Source organism: Venturia canescens, chromosome 5 (assembly GCF_019457755.1).
Source record: "Venturia canescens isolate UGA chromosome 5, ASM1945775v1, whole genome shotgun sequence".
Lineage (NCBI taxonomy): Eukaryota > Metazoa > Arthropoda > Insecta > Hymenoptera > Ichneumonidae > Venturia > Venturia canescens.
The window spans coordinates 17,526,623-17,554,227 of NC_057425.1; the positions used below are offsets into that span (position 1 = coordinate 17,526,623).

At 39.9% G+C, this 27,605-nt stretch overlaps 2 protein-coding genes across 2 annotated transcripts in view; one reads left to right on the forward strand and one right to left on the reverse strand.

Annotated features, from left to right (window-relative positions):
* The window catches only part of LOC122410564 (origin recognition complex subunit 6-like), a 158,075-nt gene extending 137,082 nt beyond the window's left edge, over nt 1-20,993 (forward strand). The window contains exon 6 of the mRNA XM_043418781.1: nt 20,954-20,993. The gene's annotated coding sequence lies outside the window, so the exon portion shown is untranslated. The remainder of the gene's footprint in view (nt 1-20,953) is intronic.
* Nucleotides 1-27,605, reverse strand: part of Ect3 (Ectoderm-expressed 3) — a 251,245-nt gene that overhangs the window by 145,453 nt on the left and 78,187 nt on the right. The window contains exons 2-7 of the mRNA XM_043418779.1: nt 22,093-22,271; nt 21,868-22,018; nt 21,679-21,742; nt 18,693-18,787; nt 18,249-18,479; nt 10,146-10,317 (exon numbers count right to left, since the gene is read on the reverse strand). Coding sequence (XP_043274714.1) covers nt 10,146-10,317; nt 18,249-18,479; nt 18,693-18,787; nt 21,679-21,742; nt 21,868-22,018; nt 22,093-22,271 — 892 coding nt within the window. The remainder of the gene's footprint in view (nt 1-10,145; nt 10,318-18,248; nt 18,480-18,692; nt 18,788-21,678; nt 21,743-21,867; nt 22,019-22,092; nt 22,272-27,605) is intronic.

Genomic DNA, 27,605 nt, shown 5'->3' on the forward strand with positions numbered 1-27,605 from the left:
AAACAACACACCATACGTCATACGACACGAAAATATATAGGTAGTTTCCTGTAGGAATTCTGAATTTTGGAAATAAAAAAAAATGAGATCATTTTCTAACGTAGCCAAGTACAGTGAATGAATTAAGGTTCTTGTGGAATTCATTCGTGTACACTTTTAGCCCTAATCCCTCACTTATTCATAAAAATTTTCCAGCAAACGTCACAGAGCAACAAAGGTTTCTCGAATGATTCTGCAATTATTAAGAGATTATCATCTGTTTTTATGCTAGCACGGGTTATAAACTTAAAACAGTTTACGCGTACAAGTGCATGCATTGTATCTATACGATGAACTGCACAAATTCATTTTCAACATTACACACAAGCTTGGCGTGCATGGTTTTCAATCGGAAGCTCGGGAAGAGACAATTGTTTAAATTTACTATGAAAACAATAATTAATTAGAATTGTATGAACGAGTGTGAAAAAAACCGATCCCCCAATAAAATAAGAGGGGCCCTGTTATATAATGATTTGGTAAACAATACAGATGGGTGAAATTTGTGGATAAAATTGAACAATTAAACGAACGGATAAAGAAATGAAATCAATCAATCCCTTTATATGCCTTTATCTTGTACGGATAGATACGGCCATTCTTTCATGCCCATACGCATTTTAATTTATCGACGCGTCACTTTCACTCGTTTGTCCGTACACTCTTTTTTTTACCAAATGGGCAGATGATTGGATGAATTACAGAAGTATTGAAATGGATGAACAAAGAAGTAAGCTGTGTAAACATTGATTTGAGAAAAGAAAACGCGTTGAATACGAAACTTTTGGAGTAATGAATTTATCAGTCAAACTGGTCAAGAATAGATATTTTTCTTTGTGTACACAGCGCGAGATCTTACGTCGAACTACTCAATAAAATAGTTGGATGGAAAAGGGATGGCAAATTAAAAAACAATTACATGAGAGGATCATCAAGTTTTCTTCAAATATATGGACGGATGAAGCATTCCTTCGCCGAGCTTCCGATTGAAAACCATGCACGCCAAGCTTGTGTGTAATGTTGAAAATGAATTTGTGCAGTTCATCGTATAGATACAATGCATGCACTTGTACGCGTAAACTGTTTTAAGTTTATAACCCGTGCTAGCATAAAAACAGATGATAATCTCTTAATAATTGCAGAATCATTCGAGAAACCTTTGTTGCTCTGTGAGGTTTGCTGGAAAATTTTTATGAATAAGTGAGGGATTAGGGCTAAAAGTGTACACGAATGAATTCCACAAGAACCTTAATTCATTCACTGTACTTGGCTACGTTAGAAAATGATCTCATTTTTTTTTATTTCCAAAATTCAGAATTCCTACAGGAAACGTAATTCATTCACTGTATATGTTACAATAGATCTCATATTTTTTCACAGTTAAACATTTTTTAAAATTTATTTATTGACAATGCGAATATAGAAAATCATTTAAAACGACGGTCACGACCTTTTAATACTTGGCGTGCCTTTTTTACTTTTTGAAGTTTTAATATTTACTGATTTCACTTCTTTTTGCGAGACGTGACAACTATATAGGAATCGTCTTTCATTCACTATATTTGTCAACTTCAGAAAACGATCTCATTTTTTTTTCTATTTTGAAGTTTTTTATTGATAATACAAATATAGAAAATTATTGGAAACTACGGTCGCGACCTTTTAATAATTGGCGTTCTTTTTTTACTTTGTCAATTATTTTTTTTTCTAATTTAGCTTATTTTTTAGAGGCGTGACAATATTTACTTAAGAAAAAAAATACATTCATCGTCTTCGACGAAAATTTTTAAAACGATTTGTTTCAAGTTGAGTGCTTTTCTCTATGTGCCAAAAGCAATCGACACAGCCAATTTTTCTATATAGACGGACGAAAACTGTGCGGTTATGTTCATGTGAGTTGAAACCTTTTACAAGCAATAATGGTGACGATTTTGATTATCCATTCAGCAAATCGAATTTTCCAATGAAAGATTGGGAAATTCCTATGCAATGGGATGATATTTTCATTTCCTATTCCTTTTTTTGAAAAGTTCCCCTTGTTTACTTGGAAAAATGATTTTTGAAACTATCTTCTTTTCATTCATGGATTCCATGTTGACATGGATACTGTCAATGGTTTGCAATGTCCAAGGAGATGTTTCCATGGTATTCAATGTCTAAGACCACAGCTTTATGGTTATTGGTGTCCAGTGATATTTTTTTAATGGTCTTCTGTAACGTCTGAACCTGCCTCGTCAATGCAAACTATTAAATCGCAGATCTAGATATCGATAACTATGAGGAAATATATCGTAAACCATTGCACGGTTTACCTAAATATCGGGAAATATAAAATTGGCGAATATATATTGAAAAATACGAAGGCATCCACCTAGACATCGAAAACCCTATAGTCGCCAAACTAGACATCGTAAACTATAGAGCCGACGACCTAGATATCGAAAAGCTTAGAAAAACTCACCACACTATCGGAAACTATGGAGCCATTGACTTTCATATCGGGAACCATTGACAAATTCACCTTAACATCGGAAACTATGGAGCTATCGACCGGGATAGTGAAAACTATGAAGTCGTCAACCTAGTCCACGAAAACAATGGGAAAACATACCTGGACATTGAAAACTACGGAGCCGTTGATCTAGACCTCGAAAAGCATGAAGAAACATACCAAGGCGACGAAAGCCATGGAGAAATATACCTAGCCATCGAAAACCATGGAGCTGTCGATGTAGACATCGAAAACAATGGAACCGTCGACCTAGACCATGAAAACCATGGAGAACCATAACCAAACATCGAAAACTATGGAATTGTTGACCTAGCATCAAAAGCCATGACGGAATATACCTGGACCACGAAAACCATGAAGGAACATACGTAGACATTTAAAACTATGAAGAAATATACCTGGACATCCAAAACCATGGAGGAATATACCTAGACATTGAAAAATATATAGACACATACCTAGACATCGAAAAGTATGGAGTCATCGACCTAGATCACGGAAATGATGAAGAAATATACCTAGAAAACAAAAACTATGGAAACTCAGACCTAGCCATCGAAAACTGTGGAACCATCAATTTAGACCACGAAAACCATGGAGAAACATACCCAGACATCGAAAAACATGGAGGAATATACCTGAACCACGAAAACCATGATGAAACATGCCTAGACATTGAAAACCATGGAGGAATATACCTGGACGACGAAAAACATGGAGGAATATACCTGGACCACGAAAACCATGGAAGAATCTACGTAGACCACGAAAACCATAGAAAAACATATCCATACATCGAAAACCATGGAGGAATATACCTGGACCACGAAAACCACGTAGGAACATATCCAGACATCGAAAACCATGAAGGCATATACTTAGACATCAAAACCCATGGAAGAATTATCCTAGACCACGAAAACCATGAAGAAACATGCCTAGACATTGAAAACCATGGAGGAATATACCTAGACATCGAAACCCATGGAGGAATTATCCTCGACCACGAAAACCCGAGAGAAACATACCTGAACATCGAAAACTGTGGAGCCGTCGACCTCAACTGCGAAAACCATGAAGAAACATACCCAGACCACGAAAACCATGAAGAAACATATCCATACATTGAAAACCATGGAGAAATATACCTGGACCACGAAAACCATGTAGGAACATATCCAGACATCGAAAACCATGAAGGAATATACCTAGACATCAAAACCCATGGAGGAATTATCCTAGACCACGAAAACCATGGAGAAGCATACTTGGGCATCGAAAACTGTGGAGCCGTCGACCTCGACCCCGAAAACCATGATAAAACATGCCTAGACATTGAAAACCGTGGAGGAATATACCTAGACATCAAAACCCATGGAGGAATTATCCTCGACCACGAAAACCCGAGAGAAACATACCTGAACATCGAAAACTGTGGAGCCGTCGACCTCGACTGCGAAAATCATGAAGAAACATACCCAGACCACGAAAACCATGGAGAAACAAATCCAGCCATCGAAAACCATGGAGGAATATACCTGAACCACGAAAACCATGATGAAACATGCCTAAACATTGAAAACCATGGAGGAATATACCTGGACGACGAAATACATGGAGGAATATGCCTGGACCACGAAAACCATGTAGGAACATATCCAGACATCGAAAACCATGAAGGAATATACCTAGACATCAAAACCCATGGAGGAATTATCCTAGACCACGAAAACCATGAAGAAACATGCCTAGACATTGAAAACCATGGAGGAATTATCCGAGACCACGAAAACCATGGAGAAACATACCTGGACATCGAAACCTGTGGAGCCGTCAACCTCGATCGCGAAAACCATGGAGGAATATATCTGGACATAAAAAACTATGGGGTCGTCCACCTAGAAATCGAAATTCGCGATAGAATGTACCTAAACCTAGTCCTCCAAAACCCATGATCTATCGCCCTAGACATCCTCGAAAAATCCAGCGGCGTCGACCAGAATTTTATATTTTTTTATTTTTATTATTTATTATTTAATGTTATTCGTATTATTCAATTTTTTTGTTTTCTTATATTATTATCATTTTATATTATATATTGTATACTATAATATATATATTATATTATATATTAATTATAATAAAATATTTATTATAATAATATTTTATTATTAATTAATATTAATAAATAAAATATATATTATATAATTATATACATATTTTATGCGCAAACCAGGAGCTGGTATTGCCCCCGCTGTGCGCCCATTCTCTGTCTCTCTCGCTCGGCGACGCAGAAGGAGAGGGGGTAGCCGCGTTCAGCGCAGTGCGTGACGTAGAGTGTGACAAAAGTAAGAAATCGTGCAAAGGACGTAAGTCCAAATGTAAACAAGCGTAACTTACGCCCCTCTGTCTCTGAGAAAATGAAAATCCCGAAATGATGGATTTTAAATCACTAACGTTACATATCTCAGGATCTACTGGACGGATTTACTTGCAACAAAGACCAATGGAAAGAGAAAAATCGAAAAAAAATCGTCACAAATTTTCAAGTTCTTTTATGAAATGGTTTATTTGTGAGAACCATTTGAAAATTCTGTGACGTCATAAAACCGGCATATTCGCGTATATAAGAGTAGCGGCAGGGCTCGCGCTGGCTTTTCTTTTGCGCTGCAGTTTTTCCTTTTAATACTTGGCGTCGAGCCGCTACCGCGTCTCTTGATATATTGGTATTATGGCACCAGAAAAAAAATATATCGGTATATAAAATGTATTATGGCACCAGATTTGTCACTAGATATAAAACAAATAAACATCAAAAATGTGTGCGAAAATCCGACCCATTTTTTGATGCAATTAAAAAATAAATAATTAATATCTCTTCAACGCGTCAAGCTACAGAGTTCGAAGAGGTCGCAATCGAAAGAAAAAAAATAATAAAAAATATGTCAACGTATAATATTCTCCGAAATGATATAGTTAATTAATTATTGAAGAAACAAATTTTGAAAATTTTCGAAAACAATTGGAAACGCTATCGCTCCGGTAAAGAGTCTCTGGCAGCAACTCGTCATATCTTATAAATGTACTTGTCTCAGAGTCGCTGCCGCGACTCTAGATAATACACATTGCTATTTTTAAGTGTGCCTTTATTGCAATTGGGTTATTTTTGACGATGAGTTTGCATTATTTTCAATAAATATTGTAACTGCTCTTCGTTTTTGGTTAATGAGCCGTTGTAGGCTTCTATCAAAGAAATGCCATTAGCCATGTCATTGACAATTTTCAAATTAAAAAAAAATCTAAGCAGCTTAAATAACTGGCATTTTCAGGCCATAAGTCCATATTTACCCTCAGAAAGTCATGGGGTAAATTAATTTGGTTGAAAAGGAATAAGGATTCTTGTGTGACGCAATAACTTATATCCTTTGAAAGCAACGTTTTGTAATCACTTTTTTCAATGATTACTCGCTCTGAAGGAATTTTAAATTTTGCTCGAGATTGCAACATTTTAGCCTTCAAACTCACTGGTACAGCATTGTCGAAAAGAGCATTGTTCGAATAATAATAACGATTTTCTAAAAGAGCAAGTAATTTTCTACGAAAAAGTTCCTAGAAGTTTGTTTGTGAAACGAAAAATTTGATTTCGACAGTTTTATGAAATTTTTTTTTCTATCGATCCAACTTCGAAGGGTGATAGCACGAGAAAGGTTGCTCCAAGCTGAATGTTCCTAAGGACTTTTTTTGTGGGGGAATCGATTTTCTATAAAAATATATCATTATCGTTTTTGTACGCTTTTTTCCTGAAGGGTTATGATGCAATGATCGGAGGTCTCAATAATTTCCTGGGCTATTCTTATGGAAAATCTTCAAACGCGAAGCGCCATTCGAAAAAATTTTTTGATGAGCTCTCCTTCTGGGATTCTTTTTTTTCACCTTGAATCACCTTTTTCGGCTGGATGCAAAGTAAAAAAAAAATATCGTTTTTTTCCGCACACCCTAATGAACATCTTATTACAGCTACATTTGTACACCCTTTCATTTCTTGGGGTTTGGGATGACATACCGAAAGCAAATTCAATAGGATTTTCGAAATGCTCAGGTCGTTCTTCAATACACCCACTTTTGAAACAGGCATATCGAAATAAATTTTTATACCTTGGAGATGATAATTGATTATGTACTGTAACACGATTTTCCCGCGATGGATACGATCACGTCCCTTCTCGGCTCACCCGTCTCGTCTTCTCGCACCACTCTCCGGCCATGAGAGTGAATTGGGCGCCAGGTACGAAGTACCGTCGATTACTCGACTTTTAATTTATCCGCTCTCACCGATGGTAATGTCAAATAACATAATGTACGACACAGAGGGAACGAGAGACACGAGTGACCGAGGACGGTCCGGCTACTCAGCTCATCTGAGATACTGAAAGGTAGAGGGGGGGTCCTTAGGGAAAAGGTAGCAATTCGCAACGCAAAAATGAGCCAAGACAAAGCAAAATTTAGGAAATATTTCAGACTTTATTAGAAATTGCCGAATAAGCTCGAGTACAGGAAAAAGATAAATTATGACGGAGTTGGGTTCGATACAAAATAAAGTTCGAACGAAATTAATTCGGTGATACACCAGATCCCATAACTTTTGCTTCTCACACAGTAACGGGGTATTTCGCGCGTGATGCGCCCGAATTCGTCAGGTAATAACGCGGTTAACGATTCGCCTCGTGATCTCCCCGGGTGCCGTAGGTAATCGACAACCGATGCTCTGGCGTTGCTGGTAAAAGGTAATCAGCCATCCGCCAGGCAAATGCTTTAGGTAAAAGGTAAAAGGTAAACAACGCCAGGACAGCCGGTGCCTTAGGTAATTCAAGGTAAAAGGTAATTGGCACCAGTTCGATCGCAAAGAGTCCGGCAATACGCGATGAAAGGTAACCGAAGATAACATCGGAACGAGCTTCAGCTAAGCGCGAGGTAACGCCGAAATTCCTGCGCGATTAGTGTAGGTAATACGAGCTAACGCGATTAGAGAATACGGTAAAATGGGGAAAATGAGCGTCGGATTAATATTGGCGAAGATAACAAAGGTAATGCAACAATACGATGTAATACTGCTCGCAATAAGGTAACAGAAAATAAGGTAAGCATCACACGAAATAAAGAAAGAACAATATAGATGAATGTAAAAGTAACGGTTGGAATAGATACGATACGAAAGACAAAATATAACGCCGTATAAACGATGCTCGCCAAAGCGAGTGAGAGTGACAGAGCGAAAACATAGCGCGAGGTAACGGACTCGCTAGAGCCTCGGCACGTGCAGGAAGAGAGAGAGAGAGAGGCGTCGTCGCGTGGAATATTCCAGCGCTTAAGACTCGAACTCAATAATTTTCAAAACTCTACAGCGAATACTTAATGAATTACTACTGAGACCAAATTAATAACGAACCACTGATCAAGCTGAGCCCCACAAAACGACATTATCAAAAGACTGAAAACACGGGACGTATCGGCCGCAATCTCGCTCGATACTTCGCCCACGTGTCCACACTAAAACGCCACATAATCTGTACGAAACCGGAACTATATTCCGAAATAATAAGAGAAACAAGATAAGGGCTCGACTGAACTAGTGAATCCGGTGGAGATAAAGAAGTGGACTTACTGAGGAACACGCTCGCCACACAAAGGGATCGCTCGTCGGATGTGGCCTTGCCGCTGACTCACCGGTACGATGCTCGAAATTAGACTAATTGTGCGTGCGAGCGGTCCTCGCGATTCGGCGTTGTCCCCACCACCGGGCCCAGGCACTGCAGCGCTCTTACGCTAGGCGCGAGCCCGAGCGTGGACTCTTGGCTCGCGTTTTCGCGCGGGGTTTTCAAATGAGGAGCGCGTAAGGAACGCAATTTTGATTACGCCTTTTGCCCGAACGGATTAATAATAACTCACCTTTTGTTCTCACTTCCCTCGCTCACTCGGAACACTCCTCTCGACTTGATAGCCGCGATCCGGATGTCTTTCCTCTTGGGGATCCGGCCGGCAGCTCTGGAAGGACGAGGGGAGGCCTCCCTCACGATTCCGGACGTCACGGAGACGTGGTGGGCCCACAAAATAAACCACCAGGTAAAACAGCACCTCGTTTCCAGAAAAACTCCCCCAGATCCCACCTGACGAGGCGCCGGTTCACACGGACTGTGACACCCGAATCCACGGTAGTGCGGGCGGTGCAACTCTGGGTTGCTACGGCGGAAAAGACACGGGCGGCGTTCAAAGTATGGCCTATGCCAGCGTGCTCTTTCAACCGCCCGCAAGTCGAGAGCGTTATTCGATGCTCGTTGACGGTGTGAGAGGAACGATCCTTATGAGCGAGATCGGTTCGAACAATCGGAGAGCTTTAACCAAACTATACTGGTGGAGGGGCCCTCGGTGGGGGCGGCAACACCAAATCTCTCCAATATCGAACGAAGCTGTCAAAATAAACGTCATTAGGAATCAAAATAGGCAAATTAACATTCTCTCTCTCTCTCTTCTTTGCACGCGGAGGTAACAGAAGGTAAAAGAGGTAAATTTCGCTAGCATGGTAATACACGGGTTACTAAACTAATACTTAAAGATACGTGACGTTGAGTCTCGTTCCGAACATCGCCCGATGAGTTGAGGGGCGTCTAAAAATGGACCGTAAATCCGGTCCACTGGTCGACACAAATCGTACGAGTGGCGGGGCAGAAATGTCACGTCACAGTACTAGAGACTGCAGTTTGATTATATTATTTCGTAAATGTAGATTCAAATCATAATCAAGTAACATGACACTGTCGGAAAAATATCTGCACCGCATAATAAAGAGATTGTTACAATGATTATACCAAAAGGGACGACGGGAAATATTCAGCCCCTTCATGTTTTCGGATTTAGAATTTGGAAAAATTATGTCAGCCAAAGAATATGTGAAATAAATATTATTTAACATATAAGTCGATACGCAATGATAATGGAACCATATGAATTGAATGTAAACATTTTGATACGCAAAGTGAAATTCAAGATTTTAGGACTGGTTTACCCCTTTAATTTTTTTGATCCAAGGAAAACCAAAAAACATGTCCATTTTATTTTTTTTTGCTCTGCAAAATGGCGCTTGTTTTATTAAAATATTGTAAGTTTATGTTATACGAAAAAATTTTGAATATTCGGGGGTGGTTCACCCCTTTGCCGTAAGGGTGCATAAGAAGTTGGACATGTCATATGGGTTATTTGAGATGCCGAACATTTGGCAATTGGTTTCGTTTCGATCGGTTGAGTGCTTCCATATAAATCACTCTACCAGACACAAAACATGCCCAACTTTGGGGGTTGATTTCACCCAAAAAATAACTTTCGGCCGATAAAAAAAATACGTGTCACTTATTTTTGGATGGACTATAACATAGAAAAAAGCTATCAAAATCGGAGGCGGACACTAAAGTACCTTTCCTTGTGAGTCGAAGTTTGGATTCAGCGCGTCGAAATACATCGAAATTGATGGATTCGGTCAAAAACATTGACCACTTTTTTTTTGTATATCGGTGTTATTAATAGAACAATTTTAGCCAAATACCTGATGTGAATCCGAAATTTGTCCCTCCGTAAAACATATATATGTTCACTGAAGCCCCTACAGCGAGCATCTCATCAAGGACACGTACCACGTTAGCTGTTTTCACTCTTTGGAAAGGTTCTTCCCAATGAGTCAACCAACCTGGATAAAATTCGGAGTTTACTAGAGGACCCTGCAACATTAGTTATTCCACACATGAGATTAAATAATTTTTTGTACGACATTTTTACACACGCAATTACGAAGGAAATTCTGTTTATCTCTGAAAATGATTACACTTAATCTAAAGTATGTACTGTGACTTGGAAATTTTCCACGTCCCACAGATTAGAAATTTTGGCCCCTCAGTGGTCCGGTCACGATGTAACTCGTAGGAACCGAATTTTGAGCGAGAGAACTGAATAATTTTATAGAAATTAAATTGATTGCGTCCCGAATGTTTTTATTTCTTTTTATGTGACGAGAATGATCGACGGATCGAGAAAACGCTGAGAAGGGAAAGAGGACGGGAAGTTTTTAAAAAATCGGCGTACTTCGAGCGGAGCTCCTACGCGATCACGTCGACGAACACATACCCACACATACCTGTTACGTCCAGATGGGTCGAACGTGGATAGAGTTTATCAAGAGACTCGGTAGAGTCTCGGGACAAGTACATTGACAGCCCTGTCGTCTGCTGGCCCAAGGCTTTCGCCAAGACTATATTATTTACATATTGTAACGGTACGCTTTTAGACGTCACCCGCTACGGGTCACCCAAACAAACGGAAAGTGATGGGCCGGACAAGTACTTTTAACACATATGTAAAGATAATTTGTATCGATCCAATCGACGTCGAATTTTGTGAATAATACCAGAGGATCCTGAAAGTCTGAGAAGAATTGATTTTCTTATAAGTCTCTGCCACCATAGAGTAACATATGACTAGCTTTCATGTGATTTTTTTGGATTTAAAAGCATCTTAAAAGAATTTATTATGTCAAAATTTGGAGTTACTAATAAAATACTCGTCCACCGATTGATATCATAAATTTTAATGCTGCACGTAATTCAAGTGGTAACTTTTTTCAGATCATTAGAAAATACTTGGCCTCGAATTAATATAATAAATTTTAATGCCGCACGTAAATTAGATGGAATTTTGTTCAGTTGATTTAGCTGTTCGAATCTAATAAGAAGAATGAGGCATCGGTTTCCAAAATGATTTCAAGACCGATTTTTCGGTTTTTTATTTTTTACTTGTTATTTGATTCTTTTGACACTTTGAAAAATAGATACAGATTAATTTTTGTTTTAATATAATGTTTTTTCAAGATTTGTGAAATTTTTTCGAATTGTTCTGTATTTTTTTTTATAAAATAATTTTTTTTACAATTTAAAAAAAAAATTTGTTTAAGTTTTTTTTATGGATCCAATTATCTACAGTTTGATTGTTGTTGAAAAAAGGCACCTGGAAACATTTATTATGTCAGAACTCAAAGAAGCAAAAAAAACTGAGCGTACTTAATTCAACAGAGCAACGGAATTCAAAGACGTTTAAGGTATCTGCATTGGTTTTGGAGAAAAACAATTTCAGGAGAATTCAGGAATGAATTTAAAAGTTTAAAAACTCAGAATAAAATAGAAAACGGAAAATTTAGGAATTTAGAAAAGCTGAAGACGTTTGTGATGAATTTTTGAGATTACATGTTACGGTTGGAGTAAAAAATTTAAATGATTGGCACACATGCTGCGACACAAAAATATGAAAGTTTGGAGGTATTCGCTTCATATCGCAGTAATACAAACTTCAATAGTATTTAAAAAGAAATACTTTAAAACTTACTAAATCAAGTTCTATTACTCATTCTCATAATCAAAGATAGGGGGTGATACTTAACACACATATTTATGCACAGAAATTTCAGAGTTCGCAGGTATCTGCTGCGATTCAATGTATCTGCACAATAAATTTTGAAGACAGCAATTTAAAATCTATCCATAAATGAGCAACTGAAGACTTCTGTGATGAGTGTTTACTTCATATATATGTTACAGTTAGTTTTAAAAAGTAAAATGAGCGGCACAGTATATCAATTTTATAATTCGCAGATTTTTGCTGTATTTCAATAATCCAAATCTATAGTATTATAGAGAAAAGTTGGCAAAAGTCATGATGTTACGTTGAAATGACATAGCGAACATTGTATTCAGACATTCTGTATGTTCCCATGGATGTTAGCAGGCATTATATTTGATCACATCCAAAACTGAGCAACTGTAGACTTAGCATAATGAATCCTTTCACTAATAATTCCACATTTGTAGTTTGCAAAGTGGGAATACTCAACATACATGTCATTTCATAAGTACTGTTGTCAAAATTTGTGTTTGCCTATTGCATTCCAAAGATTCGACTTTTCATATGATCAGCAAACGAAGCATCCAAAGACTTTTTGGAATAAGTTTCAAAATTTGTTACTCGACAGACCAGGTGGAAAAAGAATAACTACACTTATATCAAGACCAGAAACTGTTTTGAGAATCTGATGTACAAAATGTGAGATTGATGATCATAGCTGGAAACCTCTTGAATCACGTTACCACAATCAGCATGAAGAAATAGTAGAAAATCATAGGACACATTGAAACGAAACAAATGTCTACCAGCAGCTTCGCGGGTTCGGGGATGCCGACTTTTAATTCTTATTTGTTGTGCTGGCCGTCTGATCTGGGGTTATTGACCGGCTCAGCTGTGTGGATCTTCGGACAGGCAGATAAGAAGGAGAGAGAGAGATAGGAATACAACCTCAGGAGCGCGTCGGCTGCCGTGTTTACATACGGCTCGTACTGTCGCACTTTTTCATCATCGGTTAGGATGAGGATTCGATGTTTTGGTAGTCTGGAGGTGGGGACTTGGGAATTCCCTTGATTGTGTGATAGTCAGGCGCTGTGCTGAGAGACACGACGATAAAGGAATTCTTCGAACGATTTATGTGTCAAAGGATAATCGAACGCAATGTCGAGAGACTTTTAACACATAATTCGGTTTTTCTGATCTATCGGGTGGCTCACGAGTGGCGTTGGGATAATACTTGATTTAGTGTGTTTCGAAATGATGAAGTGGGTGCTGCGTTTAGAATGGTATGGGCTATACCGAGGACTTAGTATACTAATGAGGTATGGGCTGTACCGAGACTTATAAATTACGTGGCATGGGCTTTGCCGAGAACTTATATCTAAGAGTGGCCTGGGCTGTGCCAAGGAGTTTAGATTTCTATGGCAAGTGATAGTCGGACGCTATGCCGAGAGACACTTGTCACGGAGATCTTAGGGTGATTTCGTTCCCGAGTGATAGTCGGACGCTATGCCGAGAGACACTCGTTTCCGAGATCGAGGAGAATATTGTGATAGCTGGACGCTGTGCCAGGAGACACGATATTCGAAGTAGGATGGGCTTTCCTAAGGAAGCGTGATAGCTGGACGCTATGCCAGGAGACACGCCGAGAGTGTATTATAGGATTGGAGTTTTTGGATCAAATGATAGGTAATTGGCCACGGAGGTGTCGCCTTATATAGTGTCCACTCCGTGGTGCGGCGGGGCACGCGGCGCGGGGTTTCCCTCGCCGTGGTGGGGCGTCGGACTCGACTGTTCTTACGCACACGGGCGCTTGCCGTGTGCGTGTAACGTGTATCGTTACAACATATTAGGCAATTAATTAATGATATGTATCGATCCGCTGCAAACCGATGGAGTGAAAACAAGGATCGGAGAGGGCAGAGCCAAACTGAATATGAAGCAAAATATGGGAAACATGAGAAATAAATTAGAAAACATTTATTCAATTAAAGTTTACAACATCATTCTAACAGTTCTGTGTGTTTTTGTTGTATTTATTCATATATATAATCTGACGCCTTCATATATATAACCTAGCCTACTGACGATATATTTACACTGGACAATATTTCTCGCACTCTGATTTAATTGAAAGATTATTTTAGTTAACGCTTATTTCCAGTCGAACAAAATAATGAAATCTTGAAAAGTTTTCGTTGACATATGCATCGCGCATTTTTTATATCCTTTTTCGCACACATATCACAGACTACATTTACGCGGCCGCTTTGATACTGGTTTACTATATCACAAAATTTAACGAAATAAATAGTAATATGCACTTCGTTAGATGACGAAAATTATTTTTATTTTCCTGCACGCACTTCATAACATCATAACCCCAAACGTCAACATGACGTGAAATTTCGGCTGGTGACTTTCGAGCTCCCGGCATGTGACGTCAGTCCGCGACACCGCCGCGAAGTTAGACCGAGGGACATGAGGCCTTTGATGGTATTATATACAGACATGTCAAATTTCTAAATGCGTTAGTAACTTTTGCATAATCTTGAGCCTGTGCAAAGTTTTTTCTCAGCAATTACGCTACTGATCGTGTTGGTTTCGGGCTCATTCGAAAGACATTTTGAAATTTAGTCTCCAAACTAATTTTCGCTTAACAAAACATCTCTTGAGCTCCGCAATTCTAGAAAATGACATGCCAGTTTTACCCCCACCACCGCGAATCGTTTTATTCAGAGAAAAGATAGTCTCGGCGAGAGCCTCAGGCCAGCAGACGACAGGGCTGTCAATGTACTTGTCCCGAGACTCTACCGAGTCTCTTGATACAGATTCAAAGTTATTCATGATTCAAATACAAATTCAAGTTATTATAAGAATTAATTATAAATTGAAACGTCTAATGTAATTGAGTTGGAAAAATTGAGTGGAAATGATGTTTGGAATAATGGTTCATGGGCCTTACTGTAGAGCTATCCAGTATTCCAAACATTATTTCCACTCAATTATATTAGACGTTTTCAATTTATACTGAACCCAGCGTGTGTCCACTATATTTTTCGGTGCCCGGTGTGTATACTGGGTACTTTAAGGAACAGTCGAGTTTACAAGGTTTTGTAGGCTTCCAAAAAATCTGAAAAAATTCTGGGTTACTTATTGGAGTGTCTACTACATGACCCTGCAGCTACATAACTCAAAAGTTCAAAACCGTTGTTAATAAAAATGAAACAATCGTCTAAAATGTGGGAAAAGCGGACTTTTGTTAACAAATTCGTAACTCCAAAATAAACAAATGTTGAAAAAAACGGTTCTAGGGTTTTGTAGCTTAGACTATGAGCTTTTAAAAGAATATAGTGTTTTTTGTGTGGGTTCCAAAAAGTAGAATTATTTGAGCACCTGAAAATGGGGAATATTTTATGGATTCATGCGTGTCATAAAATAAACGAAAAGGCAATTTTACGATACAAAAATGATTTTTTATTATTCAAAATACAAAGGAATGATATATTGATAATAATTGAAATCGTGGTCCTCGTTGCCATCTTGTTCACTGGGTATGTCGTCGTGAATCTCTTTCCGTCGGATTCATTCTCACTTTCCTGATCGTAAAATACTTGGGAACGACGGTCATGTAAACTGTCCATTATCTGGGATGAGCTCCTTATACCCATTTTGAAAAACTGCTAGAAAGAATGGAAAAACAACCGATTGATACGCCAAAAATAAAAAAAAGTTTTTTATCGAGGTTAAAGTTCGTAAAAAAAAAGCCGCTACAGCATCAAATACATGCAACATTCATTTCAGTATAAAAAAAAAAACTGAAAAACTACGAAAACGAAAAATACAATACTATCCACTTACCTTCGAAAATACTGACGCGGTGTGTACACTGACCCTTTCAGAGAACGGCAGCGACTTACACTCACTGGCGTTTTTAGGTAAACCGCCGGAACCGGCGGTCCCTTAGGCATTAGTCCCTACTACTACCTAGATTTTTTAGGGGGGGGGGGGGGGTAACCGGAGCCTGCCTTCTATCGGCAAGAAAAAATTTTGAGTTCGAAATTTCGACTGTTCCTTTAAAGTCCCAGTATACACACGCCGGGTTAATTCAAATAACATTAAATCTGAATTTATATTGCATTCTTCAGAAAAAAGAAATTAATGCCCCAAATAAATTATAAATGGACGGTGGAAAAATCCGATGCATTTTGGAATTTTCACTAAAAATAAGCATTACCTAATGACTCAATGGAATTTGGAACTTTTTTTGTTAATATAACTTTTCACTCAACGGAAATTGCAGTTTTCCTCTAAGAATAACCTCGTAATGTAGTATTATTATAAATTATTCTATTTTGTAATAATCTAAGAACACGATATTATACTAAATCACATGATTTCCGAAAAAGTTTCCACAGCGTTTTGTGACAAGGTCGATAGTTTCGCCGGAAAAGTGAAAAAATGTCGAAATTTTCTTCAAAGCCAATTTTGACGTTGAATAACTTTTGTAGGAGTAGGTTTAGCGTAAAACGATAAGAGACTTTTTTTATAGAGCGTTCAAATCCCTACAAAAAACCACCTTGGGCGTTGTCGTACCCTCATCCGTTACCGAGGAATAAAATTCAAAAGCAGCTAGTAACGTCTTCCCCGTGTTATTTAAATGAAAAATAGAAAATCGCGATGAGCGACCTCTAAAAAATTTTTTTAAGGGCTCAAATTTTGTCAGGCATCTTTTTTCACCTCACTGCAATAATTGGAACCCGGGCTTTGGAGAAATAAAAATAGTCGATTTTTTTGAACCACCCTAGTATACACGTGTACCTATGTATGTAATTGAATTAAAGTTTCTTTCAATGTGCCTCCAATACAGGGTAATGGGAAGCATCCTTACCGAACTTATTTGAATTGGAAGGAGCAAGAGCAACAAGAAGAATGTAAAATAGCTAAATTCCAGAAACCAGTGTACATGGTATACTTGGGTGTATGCTTCGGTCTATTTTGAACAATGAGAGGATTGGGAGAAGCTAGAAAAACAAGAAGAACGTAAAATAGCAAAATTTGAATAGTGGTATGCATTGTTCATTTAGGTACATTTTGAAAAACCATGCACGCCAATTTTTGTTCAAAACCTTGAGTTTTTTTTCTAAATTTGTAATCCAAATAATAAAAAACATACATCACTACTACTTGGCTTGATTAAATTGATATGATTATATTTTTCCAAAGAAACAGAATAAATAATTAGAGGGAAAAACGTAATAAATATTATTATAAACAAGGTTGCACTTTTTAATACTTGGCGTAATTTTTTTACTTTTAAAAAGTTCTTTATGGGGATTTACTTTACAATGAAAAATAGACAACCCACCGTTATGAATTGTTTTATTGAAAAAAAAGAAAACAATTTTCAAAAAATGTAAGTAAATTTAGAAAAATAATGTAGGGATGAGAAACGCTTTTAGTAATCGTTGGGATAAATAAATCGGTACAAAGAGTTGCACGCATATATTTTCTTTCTCTCTTTTCCTCATTGCCGGTTCATGGAATACATTTATTTCAGTAAAGCGTGTGTGAGTTCTGAGTTCAGTAGCGTTACACAAACGATATGAAAACCAAGCACGAAACAATAAAAATAAGTTATTTTATGAAAATTTTAAAATTACAATAATTGTAACATTTTTTTAATAGAGGAAGTAATTCTCTAGGAAAAACTACCAAAAAGTTTGTTCGTGAAACGAAAAATTTGATTTTTACAGTTTATGAACATTTTTTTTTATCGATTTAATTTCAAACGGTGAGAGCACTAAAACGGTTGCTCCAAGCTGATTTTCATAGGAACCTTTTATGTAGGAAAATCAATTTTCTATAAAAACATATTCTTGTGGTTTTTGTGTGATTTTTTTCTAGAGAGTTATGATACAATGATCAGAGGTCTCAATAGTTTTCTAGGTTATATGCTCATTTAAAATCCTCAAACGCGTAACTCTGCTCTTTTTAGGTAAGCTATCTTTTTTTCACCTTAGTTTAACTTTCTCGGCTGGATGCAAAGGAAAAAAATATCGATTTTTTTCCTTTGAAAATATATCTGTACGTTGCAAAAAAAGTTTTACTTCAGTTGTGTGGTCTAAAGCACAGTCACTCTTAAAATTAATCACTGTGGATATTTAAAAAATGCTATACGAGAATCTTGCCCACGCGCGTATCAAAGATTTAAAGATAAGATTATTGGATCGCATTTCAGTTGAAAAACTTTCCTCAACTTTACCTTCGGTTCAATTCGCCGCATTATTGCAAAATTTGAAGTAACGTTTCCTGTAGTTCCAAAGTCAACAGTTGCGTAAGCCCCAGGGACCTTGCCACACCGTAGCATTGATACGGACGAACCGTCAGTCGTGTATAATTGTGCTTTAGTTTCAACGTATCCTTTGATGATATTATACAAACTTGCTTTGTAAGATTCATCACAAGAGTGAAAACTACCATACTCGTTTTCGATCTGATAAAAAACATTCGTTCGATTTATTCATCAATGTACCGTTTTTGGTATATATACAGTTTGACTAATTTTTCGAAAGACGATAGAATTTTTTGTTTCCTTAATGAAATTGATAATTCAAAAATACAACTCCATACTCCGTCGGAAAAATCGGAAATTTTGCATTGACTGAACACAATTCAACGTCATTTTTTTACCATAAAATGTATTAACCTGGATCATTATTATCGGCCCGCCATTGCCCCTTAGTAGCGGTACCATTTTTATCATCAGTTCCCGTAAATAGACTTCGACGTGTTGCATATAACCTGAAAAAGTAAAATAAATATTATTCTAACTGTTCAAAAAACATTCAACAAATTATCATTTGTTATGTCTGACCGCGCGAGAAAATAGAAAATGGCAAAATATCAAAACGGAAAATCCCACCACTGAGCAAATGGATAAATTGATAAAATAGATAAAGGTTGAAAGGACGTCACAATCAATAAAATGAATTTGTATTACTTGTAGGGTCTCAAAAAAATTTTGAATTGGGCCGTTCTTCCGCCCAATTAACGTCATTCTTCTTCTTCAAAATCGACAATCATCAAAGTTCTACTTCCCAATATTAAAAACAATGCTAAGTCATTTTTTTTTTTTTTAATTAGAACATATCAACCTTTACATACTTAAATTACTATGTGCATCATTTCATTTTATCATTAGAAAATTATGTATTGTTGCGTGAAGATCTGGTGTTGGTGGGAAAATAAATGACGCAATGCAGGTCGGTGTAAAAGTGTAAAAAGATGGCTCTTTACTTGATGTTGATGATGAAAAGAACAATGAAGGAATATCCCGACAATTAATAATTGACCCGAAAATTAGCCGGGTGAGAAGTAACAAGTGAGAAGTAATATCGTCGAACACACGTTCGACGATGCCGAAGAAAGTGCTCGCGCTTGCCCAAATGATAATCCCGAAATATATGAGAAATCCTGTGTTAAAAGGTTCCGAAAAACGTGTTCAATTGTAGTCAATAGTGTCCCGAATGCGATGAGCACAATATTTTTAGAAAGAGAACCCGAAATCAGTGAGATGTTGCCGAAAAGAAATATAAAGAATACGGAGCACGTCAGCGCGCTGTCAAAGAAGTCAGATTTATATAGAAACCCAGTTCTAATGGGCGGTTTGAAGACAAACTTTCTGCGACCCAAACTGCCTCTCCGCTGCGCGGCGTTGGCTTGTGACGTCACTAGCGAACAGCTGTCACGGAGGTGGGGAAGTTGGAATGTTGTTTCTCTCTCACACATTAAATGGTCAAAAGATGCTTGTCCTAAGCGCGTGGGGTCAACGGATCGAATCCTACATTTCGAGTTTTTTTTTCATAAGACATAAATATTTTTGAAGGCACTTCTCTTTGTAATATAATTTTTGGAAACTAACCGCCATTGTCTGCTTTGAATCAGTGCTTTGTCGTGCTGGTCCCTTTAAATTTCAAAATCTTTATTTACATGATGTAAAAATACCGTGTTACACGTATATACATGTGGTGAGAAACAGTGGACAGTTTTGTTGTTCGTTAAGCTACCTAGAAGTTGGAACAATACGCCCTAACTCCAATATCAAAAAAATTATAACTTTTAAACCTCAAGCCGCCGTCTCACGATTTATAAGCAAGTAACAATGTTTGATATGTATAATTGCTAGCGTTGTCGAGTGGTTACCTTCAGCGACCGTAAACTCGAAGGTTAAGGGTTCGATTCTCGAATGATGATTTTTTTTTCTTTCTGAGTAAACATTTTCTCTTATAAATATTTTTTCAATGAAATTATTATAACTTTTTAGTTATAAATCGAATTAATTTACATTACACTTAATTATCGAAGTTCATTTTTTGTTTCAGCTAGATCATTAACAAAATTCATTTTGTATTTCCAATCTTTCTCGTGTTGGGGCTTCAAAAGGGTAATCTAGCCAAATTTTGCCGATTTGATATACTTGCTATGAGAGAAGTCCATTTTTCCATTTTGTATCTGATTTATTTATTTACATTTATTGATAAAGGGGTAATACATTGTCTGAAATCAATTTGGAGAAAATAAGTATAATGTAAATTAATTCGATTTATAACTAAAAAGTTATAATAATTTCATTGGAAAAATATTTATAAGAGAAAATGTTTACTCAGAAAGAAAAAAAAACATCATTCGAGAATCGAACCCTTAACCTTCGAGTTTACGGTCGCTGAAGGTAACCACTCGACAACGCTAGCACTCATACATATCAAACATTGTTACTTGCTTATAAATCGTGAGAAGGCGGCTTGAGGTTTAAAGGTTATAACTTTTTTGATATTGGAGTTAGGGCGGGTTGTTCCAACTTCTAGGTAGCTTAACGAACAACAAAACTGTCCACTGTTTTTCATCACATATATACACGTGTAACACGGTATTTTTACATCATGTAAATAATGATTCTGAAATTTAAAGGGACCAGCACGACAAAGCGCTGACTCAAAATAGACATGGCGGTCAAAAGGGCGAGGGGTGAGCGCAAGCTGACGTCACAGCCTGACGTCACATGTCCCCAGCGTATAAGCCCATGAGAGAGAGTGAGAGCGAGAATGGTATGCCGACGGCAGCGCCGCTGGATACGAACTAACGCTGGGGACATGTCCCCACTAAAATCAGCACAAAATTTCCTGAAGATGGAGATCGAGGAAGACGCGCCGTGGGCATGCGCCACACGTCGCATCGATCGCACCCGAATTGCGTGTCCAGTACGTGCTGACCCCCCATGAGAGCGTGAGAACTAGAGCACGAAAAGTCCATTATCTCATGTTTCCCAAATTCCCGAGCCCGCGAGCTAGCGACACCCGCGGTGGGGCGAGCACTCGATCCCGAGAGCGTTCGCCGGCACCAAAACCTCGCTAATTCCTGAACATGTATAGATACTCGTTAATATGTATTCTTTTTTTAAAAAGTTTCATTTATTTTCTCTTAAGATTAATTTTTTAATTATTTTGCAAGTACGTTTCTTGGTGTTTAAGAGTAAGACATAGATGGTGTTTCTCAAATTCCAAAAATGTACGATATTTCCTTAAATATCCTATTTCACCCAGGTCTACCCTATATGTACATTGAACTATCTTCTGAAAAATGAAGAAATGGCCCAATCATAAAAATGTTGTTAAAAATTGATGAAAAATACTCACGGGTATCGTTCGTTCGCATTTTTATATCCGGAATGAGAGACATCAGCCACGGAGGTAAACCACCCTTAAATTTATGAATGGTTAACGCAGTTAGTTTTGTATCTTACTAAGAGTTATTAAACAACCAAAAATTCGGCTCTAATTTCCCGAATGACTGAATAAGGAAATTTGATCAGGAAAATAAGTTACCAAATTTCTTTCAGCACATATGTAAGGACCCGGTCGTAAGAGAACTAGTAAATCTTCCTCATGGGCAATATTAATGAACTCTACGATATCCGCTTCACCGGACCACTGCCACGTATCCACTTCAGGCTGATGTAGACTCCACTCGACGTAACTGTAGGATTCCATTCAATTAAACTGAGTTTTAATCGTAGTTCTTTAAAAGAAATAACAGAAAGTAATACCCACGTAGAAACTGCATTCAGACCGGCTGCTTTCATTTTCCTGAGTCTATCTCGCCAGTACTGTCGTGGTGCGCGGAAATAGTGGAAGCTGCCAGATACGTATCTAAACGGTCTCCCATCGAGTAAAAATTGATTGTTAGCATAATCAATTCCAAAACCGTTCGATGATGACACTGAGCTATCCTGCAATTGCAGATGGGAATAAATCGTTACTAGTGAAGTATAAGATTTTCACTAAATATTATTCTTCCATTATATTTTGTCAGCGATAACAGTTTTTCTTTACAATTGTAGAGCGGTATTAATAACTAGCATGGCATCAATATTAAAAATATGTTACTCTTCATAATTCATATCTACTAAAATCCAGAATTAGCGCAACGACTCGAGACAAAAACCTTTACGAACATGACACACGTTCACTACTATCAAGAGCCGCGGTAGAATCTATAAATAGGGGACAAATACATTGACGGCCCTATCGTTTGCTAGCTCAAGACTCTTGCCAATGCTATATCACCTCTGACTAAAGCGATTCGCGGTGATGGAAATAAAATTGGCATGTCATTTTGTTCAATTTCGAAGCTCAAGAGCAGTTTTGCAACTTGAAAATTGAACTTGCATCCAAAAAAGTATCTTTCAATTGCGCCCAAAACCATTATATCGTATTGTGCCCGTACATCGCACTCATAAAATAAAGAATAGATACAAATTAAGCGCTCTCAGCGTAAATGCATCGATGGCGAAATATCGACGCTCCGAGCGAGCGCATCGACTCTCGATGTCAGCATCGAAACTTCTTGAAGGAAAATCAGACCATTTTCGGACGAGAAAGGGAAAACCTCCGAATCTATAAAATTGCTGACCCGGAATCTATAAAAAAGCTGACCCGGCAAATTATTTTATGGTCATGTGATCTATAATAGAAATAAAAATACAGCGATGTAAACAATGACCGTCGATCAAAACAGAAAAACACCAACCATTATTTTTTCAATTCAATGTATTTCATTAATGTAAAGGACATATACATTGTTTAATCTCTTAAAAATTAAATATAAATTTTAAACGAGTAATATAATTTATTCCCTGAAGTATGAAAAATGAACTAAAAAAATGAATATTTATTTCGAAGAATAATTGAGTGTACGATATTTTTTGTCAGTCCATCTTTAGCCAACACAAATAAGCTCTATGGTTTGCCCACGCAAGAACATGCCACGTATAATTGACCGTATGAAAAATATGGTATGCCCAAATCTAAACCACAAACAGATATCGTTTGACCTTGCGACTTATTTATTGTCATTGAGAATGCCAATCGGTAAAGGTATACAAAATAACTCCACCTTCATCGAGGGAGGGGGGGGGGGGGGGGGGTAGGGGAAGGTCCCTTGACTACAACCCCGATGAAAAATAGCGGTAGTCAGCCCCCCCCCTCCTTTGATTTTTCATGTCAAAGTTCAAACAGTGATACAGCGATTTTTTCGGATTATCTACATATACATACATCCGAACGAGTCGAAACACACAAACACGCACACACGCGCACGCACGCAAACACACGCACGCACGCACTTACACACTTACACACTTACACACTTACACTCTCAGCCTCACTTTCCACGTCCTCCAACTCTGCAGTCGTGATGTTATTATTGTTATTATTTTAAAGAAAATCTGTCATTGCTTTTAAAACAATGTGCGTGGGGTCGCTGTCGGATGGATGTGCACGACGGAAAAGAAAATCAGCGATGTAGCCACTCATATGATTGTCTCGTCATCCAAATTTCGGGATCGTACCACGAGCATCACGCCACACGCGTTCGATATTTTGAGTGTATGCTCCTGAATCAGGATCGATGAATATTAGAAATAGAAATATTCGAAAACCTTCGATTTCGTCGTGCTTTATTCTGCCTCATTTATTTTGATAAAGTGCAAACAACACACACACACACACACATATTTTGTGTTTTGTTTTGATTTGAATATCGTGACGTTGATCATCATGTGCTCATGAATCCTGTAGCTACACTCTCGCACACACGCACACGCACACGCACATACACACGCCCGCGAATTGATTTGGCAGATTTTGTCGAACAAAATTTGTAAACTTTATCAAATTGGTTTGTAATAAATAATAAATAATAAAATAATAATAATAATGCTCTGCAAAATCCAACCCTACGTCCGAGATTTCCTACGTACAGGGCGGGCAACGTGTGCTTTTGCATACGGCTAACAGGGCTCTGGTCACACACACACACACACACCCACACTCGCACACTACACAAACATTCACACGCACACGCCTTTCGACAAACCGGGGACGTGAATGCTCGGGGACCCTATAAACAGGTCCTACCCCGTTTACACACTCGCGCACACATTGCAGGGGGGAATACTGAACACACAGGGAGGGGGGTGGGGACCTAAGGGGCCGTGCGTTGTCCCGGCGCGTTTCGTGGAGTCGCGACCACGAGGGACCTTTAGCACAACGGGACAGACAAATATGACAATGTACAAAGAAAACAAGGACTTACCTCAAGTGGTAACTCCTTCTCAGGGGGAATCTTCCCTGGGTTCCGATCGGGTGAAAGCCCAGGTGGCCACGGGCAGTGACAAGGATTTTGAGGGCCGCACCTTGTGCACGGTGATAAGGAGGACGACACGGACTAACAATACGGACAAGACCGTATTGTTAGTCCGTGTATAGTACCGAGACGACAAAGGACGGACAGCGTGTCTAGCGGTAGCAGCGCCGCCAAGCTATGCCTCTGCCGTAGACAACGCAGCACTGACGATGAGACAAAAAGCCACGACAGCAAACAGCAAACAATGCCTTACCGAACTGCTCCGGCTCATACACGAAACGGCGACGAAAATGGTCGGAGCAGCGAACGTACAAAAAAATATGAATATGACGGTAAAGACGGGAATCAAGACGATCCTGGAGACTGTTGACATCGCGCTGTATACGCAGATGGAAGCAGCCACAAAGGGCCCTCTTGTAGACAGTGACAAGACTGGTCGCGGACTGGCAGACCGTTACACGGGAGGACAGAAACAAAACAAAAAAGAAAACAGATGCGACAACCCGAGCTGACGGGAGCGGTCCGGCCCCCCGGCAAAGGGGAACGACTGTTCTCGTCAAACCGGAAACGGACATGACGTACTCGGACATAGTACGGAAGATACGGACGACGGTGGATCCGAAGAAGAGTCACGTGCAGGTGACGACTCTGAGGAAGATCAAAAACGGGTTGTGTCTGCTGAAGATACAGACGGACGCAAGCAAGCCGGACAAACGCGACGAATTTGAGCGACAAATACAGGATGCAATAGGGGAAGCGGGCAGCGTCAGGGCTCTGACCTCCAAGGTTCAACTGAAGATCATGAACCTGGACAGCGTTGTGACTCCGGGTGACGTGACGGACGCTCTTAGACGAGAGATGGGATGAGACGTGGACTTTCGAGTTCACATTTTCGGTCCGAACCGTGCCAAGCAGTACATGGCGGTTTGCGAACTTGATTCGCGGGAAGCCGATGCGCTGCTTCGGCGCGGCAGGATCGGAATAGGCTGGGTGCATTGCCGCGTTCTGAAACGACTGACGGTGACGAAATGCTACAGGTGCCTTGGCTTCGCCAACGTAAAGGCCGCCTGCACGGACGTGGACAGAACGAAATGCTGCCGCAAATGGGGCGCATCCGGTCACCACGCGACTGAATGTAAAAACAAGCCGGTCTATCCACTGTGCTCCGAGGCTGGGCACAAGGACGTAGCGCACCTCGCCGGAACCGGCAGGTGTTCCATGTTTCGGGCCGCGCTGGAGGAGTGCAGGAGACAGGCCGGAAGACGGACAGAATAGTTCAGGGAAACCTGAACCGAAGTAGGACCGCAGACATGCTCCTACCACAGATAGCCGACGAACATGACGCGGACATCCTGATCCTGTGTGAACCATACAGGAGAAGGACGACCCAGACGTACATCACGAACGCGACAGGTACTACCGCTATCTGGGTAAGGGGTGCCGCCCAATCGCGAGTCTCCGACCGTGGAGTAGGGGACGATTTCGTCTGGACCAGGGTGGGCCCTGTCACTTACGTCAGCGTCTACTTAAAGCCCAACTGCACTGCGGTGGAATTCGAGAGGAAGGTGGTGCTCCTAGAAGACGGAATCAGGGACCTGCCCGGGGATGTCATCGTTGCGGGGGATTTCAACGCGAGGGCGATCGAGTGGGGAATGACAGAAACGAACAGACGCGGACGACTGCTACTGGAAATGGCCGCAAGGCTGGACCTGGTAGTAGTAAACACGGGAAACACGCCCACGTACAGACGACCAGGGTTTGGAGACTCCATCCCTGACGTGACGATGACGTCGGACAGAATCCTGCCACGGCTGATGGGATGGCGGGTGATCGAGGACTACACAGCCAGCGATCATCAGTACATCGCCTTCGAAGTGGCGGGACGGACAGAAACGAGACGAACGAGAGCCCACCAACCCCCGCGGTGGAACCTTGACAAACTCGATGGATGAAAATTTTCTGAGGAGCTGATGGCAACACCAGCTCCCGTGACGAAAATTCCCCCCCCCCCCCGAGCTGACTGGCCGGTGAAGGGCGGAAAGACTGACAGACGAGACGGTCTAATTAATAAACGGTTTGTGCAACAACACAATGCCGAAACGACGACAGACACAAAAAAGACGACTACAATACTAGTGGACGGATGAGATAGCCGAATTGCGCAGGATATGTCTGGCCAATCGGTGACGAGTGATGAGGTCTGGGGGCGGACCCGAAAGGGAAAACCTCCAGGCCATTTACAAAACAGCACGGAAGACGCTGACGAAAGCAATACGGGACAGCAAGACGCGATGCTGGAGAAAGCTCTGCGAGGAGGTGAACGAGGATCCCTGGGGAACCGGTTACAAGATTGTGACCGGCAAACTAGGGGCCCGAGTTCCACCGGAACTCAAAGACGCCGAAACAGCAGGACGTATTGTTGACGGGATGTTTCCGACGCACCCAATTCGGACGAAAGTGACGGACGACGCTGACGTGCCGGCGCCCCCCGTCTTTGCCGCTGAGGAGCTTACCAGAACAATGAACGCGATGAAGACTGGCAAGGCGCCGGGACCAGACGGAGTACCGGCCGAGATCTTCCGGCTCGTGGCTCGCCTACGACCGGAGATACTTCTCGACCTGTACAACACGTGCTTGACTACAGGAACGTTCAGCGATCGGTGGAAAGAGGCAAGGCTCGTCCTTATCCCAAAAGGTAAGGATGACCCTGAGACGCCCTCGGCCCATCGACCGTTAAGTTTACTTGACACGACAGGTAAACTCTTTGAACAATTACTGAGACCGAAACTAACGGACGCGATGCAGGCCGGAGGTGGTCTCTCAGACCTGCAGTTCGGTTTCAGGAGGGGTCGATCGACGGTTGGAGCGATCCAAAAGGTGGTCGACTCCTTCCTGGAGCTGGACAAACACTGCCACG